At 39.7% G+C, this 13,259-nt stretch overlaps 1 protein-coding gene across 10 annotated transcripts in view; it reads left to right on the top strand.

Annotated features, from left to right (window-relative positions):
- The window catches only part of ASPH (aspartate beta-hydroxylase), a 219,514-nt gene that overhangs the window by 18,121 nt on the left and 188,134 nt on the right, over nt 1-13,259 (top strand). For 6 of the 10 annotated variants that reach the window (XM_071207828.1, XM_071207827.1, XM_058275567.2 and 3 more), the window contains exon 2: nt 6,491-6,640. In XM_071207828.1, the coding sequence (XP_071063929.1) occupies nt 6,491-6,640 (150 nt within the window). Of the gene's footprint in view, nt 1-794; nt 963-6,490; nt 6,641-13,259 lie in introns of those variants that run through there. The other 4 variants (XM_023586301.2, XM_058275568.2, XM_058275569.2 and 1 more) reach the window with 4 other exon arrangements.

The following is a 13,259-nucleotide window of genomic DNA, read 5'->3' as shown; positions in this document are numbered from 1 at the left end:
AATGATACTACTGTTGGGCTGCTTTTAGTTCTGGGAAGAGGAACTTGATGATGGGAATGGGGGAAAGTAGGGAAAAATCAGAATGTGGTTGTACATTTTCTATTTCCCTTTCTGAGATGATGTTTCCTTGGTCACTACCTGTATTGCTAGTTTTCTTTCTTTCCTTCTACCTTTCTCCTCTCCCAGCCTTCCTTCTATTCCTCCTTCCCTCCTTCCTTGCCTCTTTTCCTGTCTTCACTCCCTCCTACCTTCCTTCCCCCCATCCTTCTCTCCCTCCCTTAGTGGAATATTTTGTTGTTGCCTTACTTTTAAGGTTGAAGGAATTGCTCCTGGGACAGTAATCTTTGTGAATCAGAATTCTAAAGCATTGCTTAATTTCTACCATTTATGGTTTCTGTTTCATTCAAACAAACTTAAGTAATGGTCTTTTTATGAAGGAATAGGATAGAAGATTCAGTAGGGCAAAATCAAGCTGTTTCTGGGCCTGGGACCATATTTTAGAGTAAAGTCTTGATCTTGGTCATTTTGTTTCAGTTTAAAATGATTTGGTGCTTTGGCTGAAGCCGTTAAAGCCTGAATCCCAGGAAACAAAACTGGCTGCACAATATGTTCTGCCTCATTTTTTTCTGGCATGCTAGCTTTTAGGGTTTGGAGATAGAGCAGGTGGAATCCTGTAAGTGGGAGAAAGGCTGTCTGATGGTTGGGCTAGCATTTCAGCCTGAGCGATTGGCAGCCTTTTGACCATGAGGAAGAAGCCTCTAAAAATAACTGGTGACAGGGTTTGCAGTCAGGTCCAATTTCAGTTCTTGAGGCCTTTGCCGTGGGGTTCACCAGTTTCAGTTTGGTGTGGAAAGGGCATGCAACAGGCCCGATAACTGCTGATGGCATTTTGATTTTTTTTTCTTGCATATATATGATTTATAATTCATGGATTGAAGAAATCTAAATGGCTGACAATACAGGTATATTTGTGGTGTTTGGGTTAGAAGTGGTTTTAGATCTAGCTGACAGCTTGGGCCTTATCTTCACTTGTGCTCTGTTAAAATATTTCTGGCTTAGTGCTTTGACTGCATTTCTATTTTGAACTGCTGGAGACATCCATTTTTCGCAGTAGTTGGATAGTTCATGGAATAATGTATTCGTTTTTAATCCATATATGTTTTGGTATCTTAAATTAGAATATGTTTTCTTATATTGTACTACCAGAGGCTTCTTTTTGCAAACTTCAAAAACTGTACAAGCAGACTTCCTTAGTCTTTGAAGTTAATTACAATGAATTTAAAGAATTCTGTGTATTCAGCTTTCATATAAAATTGTAGGAAACTTAGGGGATATGTAAGTTCAGTCTTATGTTAATGGGCAGACTTAATTGGTTCAAGCAAAAACTTACTATATATGGAAAGTGACCTACTTTTTTGTGAAGCTGGCAATAACTGCAAACCAAAGACTAGGATTTCATTTTTTTTTAAGTTGAATCATTAACCTTCAAGTGTTCTTTAAGCATGGGTTGACTTTTTCCTATGTATGTTTTTGCTTTACTTTGTGAGTTGTCTTTCCACTTAATTGAAGACAAACTTCATTTGCTCATTATGCTGAAAAAGTATATATAAATAGCAGACGTATGAAAACCACTTCCAGCCTCTCAACTGTCTACATAATAACCGAAAGGATTCTGCTGTTAGTATACAGAATAGTACCATCTCCACCTTGAATGTGGTTTGAATAAATGGGTAGAATGTGTACCTTGACTAGTCTGATAAAGTAACCCAATGTAGCCTTGAAGAGGAATACGAGATAAAGATTTAACTCTTAGTATTTTTTAAAACACCTTTTTCCCCTTCTCCATGGATTACAAAGTCAGTATAGTGAAGTGAAATCAGCCCTTACTTCTGACCCACTTTTAACAGTTTTTGGCTTTCAAAGAGTCACATTTTTGTAAAATGTAAAAATAATGATTGATAAGTTGTTTCACAGTTTTTATGTTTTTTTTTAAAAAAATACTTTTAACATGTACAGATTATATATATATCATGAAGCCCCCCAGCATAATGCTAGCTAAACTCATAAATGGTTGATTCATAATTCAGTTGACAGTAGTCCAGAGAAATAATTGGCTACTGTTCAGGTGCTAGGTGTAGCTTCTTTTTTGCCCTTCTTCAATCAATGAATAAAATTACCTGTTCTCCCTAGCCCATTCTTCACTTTGGAGGGGAACACTTCCCCTTAACTTGTCACAATTTTCTCTTTGATAATATATAGCACCATTTTCTGATCTGGAGGTCATGTACTTTTGATGCGGCAGCATGGAAGAAATGAATCAAATAGTTCTAGCCTTTTTCTTTCCCTCATTTAACAAAATCTTTTTGACTAATCCCCAGGAGCACAGGTCTAACATGGACCCATAAAATGAAATGAAGATGCTAAGATTTTTTCTGATTTTAGAAAATGTGGACAAACACTAATTGTACTTTCAGAATACCCTTGGAACAGCGCACTGGTTTCAGGTTTGTCTAGGGGGTTTTCAGCTCTCTGAAGGATTTGTCTTAGCATGCTTTCTTCAGTTTAATTGGACAAAACCTGATATACCCTTGAGACTAGGCACACTGTATTTATAAAGTGACATATCAAAATATACTGTTGATGATAAAGTTCCCCAGAAAAGATGTCTTAGGAAAGACTTCCTTCTGTAATTCAGTGTTATGTTCCTTGATGAAATTAGAAAGTATTAACAGTAATAGGGTCAACAATAGTAGAGTAACACCTCATTTATTCAGCATTATAGAGGGATGGATAATGTATTGCTAATTAAGTGAATATTCTAGTTAAGTAACATTTACCATTTAAAGTGATAAATCGATTTAATAAAAACTACGTTGAGTGAAAATCTTTCTGGAATTAAGTATACATTTCTTGCATGCTTAAACTGATTGAAGCAACATTTTAATGACAATATGAGTAGCAATTAATGCCTTGTACTAAAGATTATTATTAAGTAGTATTAGCATCAATAACAAATGACATCCTGCTTTGATGCATTTCTGGTTTCCTAGAACTTCTACTGCGTTAATTGCATTCTTGCCTTTTATAGCCCCTCCTTCCTTTATAGCCCCTCCTTCCTGTCAGCATTTTCTTGCTTCAGCTCATTCTTATTTCTTTTTTGGTGTGTGTATTTACATAATATTTTTAAAAAAGCTTTCTGCCTACTTTCCCCCTCATATTTGGCTTCGCCTGAGCAGGTCATTCAGGTAGATGAGTACTGCTGATTACTGTGCACAAATTATACTTTACTTTTTTTAAAAGATATATTTATTCCCCCCCACCCCCCAGGTTGTCTGCTCCCTGTGTCCATTCACTGTGTGTTCTTCTGTGTCTGCTTGTATTCTCATCAGGAGGCACTGGGGATCTGTGTCTTTTTGTTGCGTCATCTTTCTGCGTCAGCTCTCCATGTGTGACACCGCTCCTGGGCAGGCTACAGTTTTGCACAGGGCGCCTCTCCTTGCGCGTGGGGTACCCTTACGTGTGGGCATCCCTGTGTGGGCACAGTTCACCACATGAGCCAGAAGGCCCTGGGTATTGAACCCTTGGACCTCCTGTATGGTAGGCTGATGCTCTCATCTGCTTCCCTATACTTTACTTTTGAGAAACTCACCGGTTTTCCTTTAAGAAAAAGAGATTGAAATATAGAAAGATTTAACTTTGAGTTCAAGTTATTCTTTCACTTTGTCATTTCCTTATAGGCTTGTTTTAAGTAGGATCTACCTGGGTGCTTTTACAATGTACTTTTATTGATGTACGCCTTTTGGAAACTTAGTTATTAAGTAGTACTTGTAACATGTCTTGAACAGAGGTGCTGAAACATATTGAGTGACTGAATAAAAGGAAGGACCTAGCCTTGTTATTTTCCATTTAGTGAGGAATAGTGTAGGAGACTGGTGCAATCATAAAATAAATGTCCAAGAAGAGAAAAGATGAAAACCCAACTTGACTGCAATTTTTGTGCTCATTTTAAATGAAAATTTAAATTTGATTCTTAGAGGCAACGAGTAGCTAAGGGAGGAAAATTCTCAGTCATTATTATAGTTCTATATTTGGACTTGGAAATCAATGGATATTTCAGAAGGCATTATTCTTATTATAATTAGTGTTACATACCAGTGGGTATGTATGTGTCTGTATAGAAATAAGGGTGTTTAGTTTTTTTAAAAATATAAAGTCATGAAAAAATATATTTATGTACCTAGATTTTAGGAAACACAAAATACCGCTACTGAATTAATGGTGCTTCACCTTATCCCTGTCAGCTTTTTTCTTTTAAAAATTTTAGTGGGTTTGTAGAAAAGGAAAACTTAGTGGTAATTTATTTTTTATTGTTCTTTTTGTAGGTTATATGCTTAAAACACATAAAAATACAGTAATCCTCATTTACCCCCACTGATATTGCAGAATTTTTCACTGACTGTCCCTCCTCCCAAGGCTGTTCAGATAATGAAACAGTGAAGGCTGTATTTTAAGTGGATTTAATATAAGCAATATCTTCTATGCCCAGCAGATATTTTCCTTAATGTAGAAATTGTGTTGTTATATAGCTGGCTTTTAACAGACTTTTATTTAGTTAGTATAGTTTTGTGAATTCACCATATGATTATTTAGAAATTTCCCTTTTAGTTAGGTCCATTAATATTTAAAGAACAATGAAAAAGGGAATTATTAGACTTTTTCTTTAGGAATGACATTTGTCTTCAGTTGTCATTTTTTAAAAATCAATTTTATTGTGTCGTGGTTTTATACAATGAAATACAGGTGTATAGATAAATATATGTGTATGTTTGTGTGTACAAACATATATACACACCCAGATTGACCTAATTTTTATGGCCCCTTTTGAAAAGTTGATCTCGTGGTTCTTTAAAAAAATGTGCATATCCTTTTGACAAGAATTTCATTTCGCTTCTGGTTTCAGAAGCATAGGCAGGATTTTCACTACTGGTGTTCTGTAATTAGAATTGGATTTGGGAGTCCTAAGGTTTAGGTTGTAGTTGGCAGTCAGCACTGCCTTTTGAAGCCCTGTCCTGCTGCCCTCTGATCTTCTGGACCAGGGCTCAGGACCGTGAGGCCAGGCGGCATTCCTAACGTACCCAACTTGCGCTGGTAACTTTTGCGTGAGTCATTTAATCTCTCTCCTGTGAAACAGGGGCAGTTCCTCAGTGGTTCTTAACAGGCACTGCACTTCTTGCGGGGCACTTGGAAATGTTTTTCTTTGCCATAAATTTTGGGATCAGGGGAACCAGGGATGTCAGATGTCCTGTGGTGGGAGAGACCGTCCCACGGGAGGAAGAATCGCCCCGCGTGGAAACCAGGGGTGTCCTCTGGAGAAACGCTGGCCAGACCGTGGGCACGTGTGCAGCTGTGCATGCGAAAGCACTTTGAAGATTGCAAGTACTGCGCAAGCAGGAGGCACTGCCCTGCCTCTCTCCCTGCTTTGCCAACTTTTCCTTTTTCTCAGCTGACAGTTTGGGATGACTTATTACATTCCTTTGTTAGAAAATGTGAATATTGCCATCCTTGCTCTTAACAATGTTAACTATTTTCTGTTAATGTCTCTTGCATTGTTTTTGTTTATTTTTAGCTGTAAGAAGAATATTTCTGAAAGAACATCATACTATATCAAATGTGATAAAGAAATGGCACTTATGGTGGAAAACAGTTTGCAAAACTCTTTCTTGCATTGAGCTCTGTTGCAAATGAACCCCTTCCTGTTTCTCTAGGTCTCAGTGAAGGAGCAGGACTGAATTGCCGAGGCTATTTCACTTCTCTTTTCCCCTGACCTCTACTTCCTATAAACAGTGTCCTTCTTTCTTCTCTCCCTCTCTCTTTGGCTAAGAATATGGAAAGGTGGTTTTTTGTTGTTGTTGTTTTTGGAGGTCAACGGGGATTGAACCCAGGACCTCATACATGGGATGCAGGCGCTCAACCACTGAGCTACATCGCTCCCCATGTATTTTGTTTTTTTTTGGTGGAGTGTAGAGGGGAGGAGATTTTCTGTGGCAGTTAACTTGTACAAAAACTAAATCAGTACAGAGAAAAGGCACTGGCTACATTTCTGTATGATAATTTGTTGATATGCTCTGAACTTTGAAGGAGGTAGTGTTCAGGTAGTTTTGATTTAAAAACTTCAAAGGAAATACACAAATTATACAAGCTCTCACTTTTTAAAAAGTCTGTTATTTAGCCAATCAGAAGTTTATTTCCTCCATTACCTCAAATTTAGGGTTTAACGTACATGGTGTTACGTCTAAGCTGATGTTTTTCTGTTTTCAAAGCCTTTATTTTGTGTAACACGTTCTGAGAACCTAAGTGATACCATTTTTTAAATGATCTACCATTGTAAGTACTATCAATTATTGGAGAAATAATTCAGTGCCAAAGAGTAATAAAGCGTTTTTTTCTTACATGATGAATGACACTTTATAATGATCCTTTTTTTAAACAGAGACAAAACATGGAGGACACAAGAATGGGAGAAAAGGAGGGCTCTCCGGAAGTTCATTTTTCACGTGGTTTATGGTGATTGCATTGCTGGGAGTCTGGACATCAGTAGCTGTCGTTTGGTTTGAGCTTGTTGATTACGAGGAAGTTCTAGGTAAGACTTTTCTTCTTTAAACTTTTTATTTTGAAATACTCTCAAACTTGTAGGACAGTTACAGAAATAGTACTAACACCACACAGAGAACTCCAACTTGCCTCCATCCCTCCCAGATACCTAGATTCAGCAGTTTTAACACTTTGTCACATTTGTCGTTTCATTCTGTCTTTTCATCTATCTGTCCATCTATCCCATCTTTTGATTATTTATCAGCTTATTTCCTGTACACTTTGGGTATAGGTTGAAGACATCATGGTTCTTAAACACGTACACTGCCATGCACATTCCCCAAGAATAAGGATAGTCACTCCTGTATCCACCTTAAATATAATTACCAAGTTCAAGAAATTTGACATTGCTTTAAAGCTTACAGTCTGTCTTCTAGTTTCTTGATATATCACAATAGTGTCCCTTTGAGCCTTTTCTCCTACCTTGTTAGATCCCATCCAGGATCTTGTATTGAATTTCATTGTTGTTGTCTCTTTAGTTGCTCGCTCTTTCTTTGTGTTTTATTTTTTAATTGTGGGAACCTATTTACAATATAAACTTTCCCATCTCAATGCCTTCCAAGCATACGATTTGGTGGGATTAGTCTCATTCACAGTGTCGCAGTACCCTCCTCACCTTCCATTGCTAAAACTTTCCCTTCAGCCCCAGGAAACCTTTTGACAAGCATGATGCACTAACTTCCACTCCCCTGCCCTTTTTCACCTGTACTCTAATTACTGTCTCTGTAAGCGTGCATATTTTGTGATTTTTTTTTTTTGTAGTTATCATAGGGCTTAAATTTGACATCCTAAATCTATAACAATCTCATTTGCTGTAATACCAACTTAGCTTCAATAGCATACACTCACTATATTCCTGTGCCCTCTGTACACTCACCCTTATGCTGTTCTTGTTACAAATTACATGTTTGTACATTTTGGGTCCAAAACCACTGCTTTTTCATTACATTTTATACGTTTGCCTTTTAGACCCTGTAGAAAGTAAAAAGTGGAGTTACAAACTAAAAATACAATAGTATGGCCATTTATATTTGCCCATGTTGTCGCCCTCATTGGAGAGCTTTATTTCTTCATGCAGTTCATTGTCTTCTCCTTTCAACCTGCAGAACTCTCTGACATCACTTGTAAGGCAGGTCTTGTGCTGACGAACTCCCTCAGCTTTTATCTGGGAATATCTTAATCTTTCCTTCATTTTTTGAAAGTTTTTCCAGAGTTCTTGACAGTTTATTGAATAGGTCATTCCACCGCCTTTTTGCCTCCATGGTTTCTGATGAGAAATTGGCACTTAAATCTGATTGAGGCTCCCTTTTTCTTCTGTGATGTGTTTCTTCTCTGTGGCATTTGACAGTTTGTCTATAGCATGTCCTTGGGTTTATCCATCTTAGAGTTAGTTGAGCATCTTGAATGTATGTATTCATTTCTTTTGTTAAATTTGGGGAGTTTTCAGCTATTATTTCTTTAAATATTCTTTTTACATCTGTGAAGACTATTCAAATCCTCCTATACTCCATAACAGTTTCTGATACCAACTGCAAAGACTGCAGTGTCTCAGTCAATTTGAGTCTGTCTCTAACTACCTGGAGTTAGGTCAGACCCCACTAGTTCGGGGCAGTCCTCTACAAGACTACCCTTCAGGTATCAGTCACAAGTTTGGGGGTCCAGGCCACCTGCACTTCTGACCAGCTGGCTGAAAATTTGGGGGTTCCCACCACCCCCTTGTTTGTGTTCAGTAATTCACCAGAATGATTCACAAAATGCACTGAATGTGCTATATTTAGGATGATAGTTTTATTGTAGTGAAAGGATGCAAACAAGAAAGATCCAAAAGAAGAGACATATAGGGCAAACACTGGGAGGCTCTCAGGCAAAAGCCTCCATCTCCTCTCCAGGTGGAGTCAGAATGTGTCACCCTGCCAGCCTAGTAACAATACATTTTCTCAGCCATGGAAGCTCATTAAGGCTTCCAGTACCCTGAATTTATATGGGTCTCATGGTGTAGGCATGACTGATAGAATCAGTGCCCATATGGTTGAGCTCAGACTGTAGCTCTTCCCCTGGCAGAGGTTGGGGAGGTGGGGCTGATACCACCTGACCCAGAGCCAACCCTCCAAGTCATGGTTGGTCTTTCTTTCTGGTGGGGCCAACCTGCACTCTAAGACTGCAGGTGTGGTTGGCCCCTCCTGGTCATCCATTAGCATGTGAAATATCAGGAGTGGTCAGGGCCCACCATGAAGAACAAAAGATGCTCCTATCACAGGAGATTTCAGAGATTCAGAGGTACTTCTCCCAGGAATTAAGGAGAATGACCAGCCAAGGTTTTCCATTATACTACAACACTATTTCTCTCTTTCTTTTCCTGCCGGGACTCCTACAATGTATATATTGGTATGCTTGATGGTGTCCCAGCTCTGCCCACTCTCCTTCATTCATTCTTTCTGTTTCTTAGACTGGGAAATTTCAGTTGTCTTATCTTAATGTTCACTGATTCTTCTGCCAGCTCCAATCTGCTGTTGAATTTCTCTAGGGCATTTTTAATTTATGTTGCTGTGGTCTTCAGCTCTGTTTGGTTTCTTTTCATAATTTCCATCTCTCTATTGGTGTTCTCTTTGTGTTCATCTGTTGTTTTCCTGATTTCCTTAGTTCTTTGTCCAGGTTTTCCTTTGACTCTGAGCATATTTATAACCATTTTTAAAAAGTCTTTGTCTGGTATGTTCCAGGTCTGGTCCTCCTCATTGATGGTTTCTAATGCTTTAATCTTGTCCTTTGCCTGGGCTCTCTCTTCCTGTTTTGTAATCTTTTGTTGAAACCTGGATATTTTGATATTTTAGTGTGCTATCACTGGAATTTAGACTCTGAGGCCTCTGTTCCTTAAGCTTGTATTCAGCTATATAACAGAACTTTCCTTGGATGCTAGGAGCTAACTGAAAAAAAAAAGGAGGAAAAATACCTTTTCCCATTTTCGTAGATGACCTGTGCTAGGAATTCCTTCGTAGCTTATCCATAGTTTCGAGAATAATTCCAAGTGAAAGTGTAGGAGCCTCCCTGATCCTTTTTTGTGCATGTACTTGTCTTGGGCATGTGCTCGTGGCCCTAGGAATTCCCCTGTGTACACAGATATGAGTGTCCCCTCTTTCCTAGGAAACAGTTTCCTTAAGGTTCCAGGTTCTGCACTGTGTAACCTACATCCACCAGTCCCTTCCCTCAGGCGCCTAAGACTGCTGCCCCATCGCCTTCCCTGGAGAGCTGCCTTCTATAGGCAGGGCAAGTTCTGGGACAACTAGCTTGTAACACATATCCTGGGTCATTCCCTCAGGCCACCATCAAAGAGATTGGGCTAGACCAGGGATTCTTAGTCAGGGGCCCGCAGACCCCAACAGGTCCGTGGAAAGATTTCAGGGGGCGTCTGTTGAGCTTGAATAGAAAAACATCAGCTTGATTAGATGTCCAAAATGATAGGCATGTTGCCTTGTCAAACACTACACCACAGTTCAATGTTTTTATCCAAGATAAACAGCAATAGGCTGCTCGTTGACATGTCTTTAAAAAATTAAATTTTTTAACTTTCCTGTATTTTTGATGTATTGGATTAATGTGTTAAAGATACACATTTGTATAAAGAAGCTCGTATGTGTAGTATTGTATCATGTTTTTAATTTTAGTAACTAATGTATAATTATTAACTGTAATCAATGTATGTAACTGATTTCCTTTGAAATTTTATTTTATGCATTTGAAAACATCCTTGTGGGAACGTGTTGGTGTGGGTGTGATATATTTCTTAAATAATACACAGTATAGTGTGGGCTTAGTGTGTTTTTATTTTGATGTAGTGTGTTCTGAGTGCAGTGGATAACTGCCTGCAAAAAATTTGATAAGGATTGGGGGAGGTGGTTTTATGATGCTAGGGAAAAACTCGAATTTCTAGACGTTTGCCGAAAATGACCATTTGAACAGATGTTGAACCGTGTTTTCAGATATTGAAATTATGGGAAAGTTGTAAAGCGTAATATTGAATAATACTAAAATTTAATTTAAAGACATGCCCATGTTGAGTGTCATAAAACTATCTGCTGCTACCTTCTGAGAAGGGGTGTGTGGTTTTCACCTGACCAGCAAAGGGGTCCGGGGAACAAGAAAGGTTGAGAACCCCTGCACTAGACATACGCTTCCATTACACATGAGAGTTGTTCTCCTTCCTTCAGAACAGAGATGAGAAACCCGCACTGCAAGTGCAGGCCAGGTCCACCCCGAGCTGGTGCGGGATGGAGGGGTCAGCCAGGTGCCAGGAGCTCATCCTGTCTTTTCCTTGATTCAGGGCTTACCCTGTCATGGTAATCCTTTACCTGTTTTCTGAAACGTTCTTGCTGGTTGTTCAAAACCTTACTCTCCTCCATCTTGATTGGGGCAGAGCCCTAGGGAAGAATTTTGATCTTGCTTCTGGTGAATTTTTAGAAGTGGTGACATACCCTTAGTAATTGGAAAGATTTTTATCATCTTTTTTGTGCTGTTAATTTCTGTACCTTTTCTTTTATTTTAAAAATTAATTTTTTAATTTCTCTCTGCTGTCCCCCGCCCCCACCTGTTGTCTGCTCTCTGTGACCATTCTCTGTGTGTTTTTCTGTGCCCACTTGCATTCTTGTCAGCGACATGGGAATCTGTGACTCTTTTTGTTGTGTCACCTTGTTCTCCGTGTGTGCAGCACCACTCCTGGGCAGGCTGTGCTTTTTTCGCACAGGGCGGCTCTCCTTGCAGGGCACACTCCTTGTGTGTGGGGCTCCCCTACGTGGGGGACACCCCTGCGTGGCAGGGCACTCCTTGCGCACATCAGCACTGCACATGGGCCAGCTCCACACGGGTCAGTAGGCCCTGGGTTTGAACCCTGCACCCTCCATATGGTAGGCAGACGCTCTGTCAGTTGAGGCAAACCTGCTGCCCATTCTGTTGCCTTTCTTGATTCTCAACAGGTAGGAAGAAAAGGGGATGTTAGCAGGGTTATCTTAGAGCAGTGGCTTTTTTTTTTTTTTTTTTTTTTTAATTTTTTTTTTATTGACTTTGTAATAATATTACATTAAAAATATATATGTGAGGTCCCATTCAACCCCACCCCCCCACCCCCCCTCTCCCCCCCCCCCCAACAACACTCGTTCCCATCATCCTGACACATCCATTGGATTTGGTAAGTACATCTTTGGGCACCTCTGCACCTCATATACATTGGTTCACATCATGGCCCATACTCTCCTCTATTCCATCATGTAGGCCCTGTGAGGATTTACAATGTCCGGTGATTACCTCTGAAGCACCATCCAGGGCAGCTCCATGTCCCGAAGACGCCTCCACCTCTCATCTCTTCCTGCCTTTCCCCATACCCTTTGTCCATTATGTCCACTTTTCCCAATCCAATGCCACCTCTTCTATGTGGACACTGGTTTGGTTGTGTCCATTGCACCTTTATGTCAAGAGGAGGCTCAGATTCCACCTGGATGCTGGATGCAATCCTCCCATTTTCAGTTGTAATCACTCTAGGCTCCATGGTGTGGTGGTTGTCCTTCTTCACCTCCATCTTAGCTGAGTGTGGTAAGTCCAATAAATCAGATTGTAGGTGCTGGAGTCTGTTGAGGCTCAGGATCTGGCTATCACATTGTCAGTCCAGAGATTCAAATCCCCTAAATATATCTTAAACCCCAACATTAACTGCACCTCCAGCACATTAGCATGAAAGTCTTATGAAGGGAGATCCCATCTGAGTCCAGATTCATCACACATAAACACCATTTCCAAAGAGGGGCCATCTGCCCTGGTAGTTAACCCCATCGGCCATGACCATAACTCCCATGGGTCTCTTTAGCCCTCAAAGGAACCAATATCTGGGGGTTGTATCTGCTTTATCTGTCTCTCTGACTCTGCTCAGTTGTGCATGAGGGCAAACCTTCTGCCAGCCTCCAGACTCTTTTTTAGAAACTCGTAGCCATATAAACTCATTTTAGAGCAGTGGCTTTTGAACTTTGTGAAAACATGACCTGGAGTAAAAAATTTCTGTTGTGTGTTATTTCACACCAAGAAAAGGGTTCACTCTTACCAAGTACGATACTCTGTCTTTCTATTTTGTTACATTGCAAATTTTTAAAATGTTGGTTGCGGGCCAGTACATTTATTTAGGGACCCACGTTTACACACGATTTGCAAAACCCTGCCTTAGAGATCTTTTCAAGGACAACCCCCCATTTTTCTGTGGGTATGGACGTGTGTGTAAGGGAAGGTAGGGTTTGTATGCTGAACAGAGGTTCTTCTGATGATATCCCCTTTTATTCTCTTTTTTCCCTTTTCCTCCCCATAATCTCTGTTATTTTTCATGATTCTTTACATTAATACTTTTATATCTTTTTGGAATCACAGCCTCTCCCCCCACCCCCACCCCCATTTTTTTCTCTTTTCATCTCACCAGAAGTCTTTTCTTTTTTAACTGAGAGAAAATTCACCATTTTAACCATTTTAAAATGTGCAGTGTAGTGGTTTAGCAGTCAATCCAATTCTCCCTTTCTTCCAACCCTTGGCAACCGCTAATCTACTTTCTGTTTGTATGATTTAGTCTCAACTTTTCATACAGT

Source organism: Dasypus novemcinctus, chromosome 14 (genome assembly GCF_030445035.2).
Source record: "Dasypus novemcinctus isolate mDasNov1 chromosome 14, mDasNov1.1.hap2, whole genome shotgun sequence".
Taxonomy (NCBI): Eukaryota; Metazoa; Chordata; class Mammalia; order Cingulata; family Dasypodidae; genus Dasypus; species Dasypus novemcinctus.
Note: the sequence above shows the minus strand (reverse complement) of the source record. Positions and strands in the feature narration are given on the sequence as shown.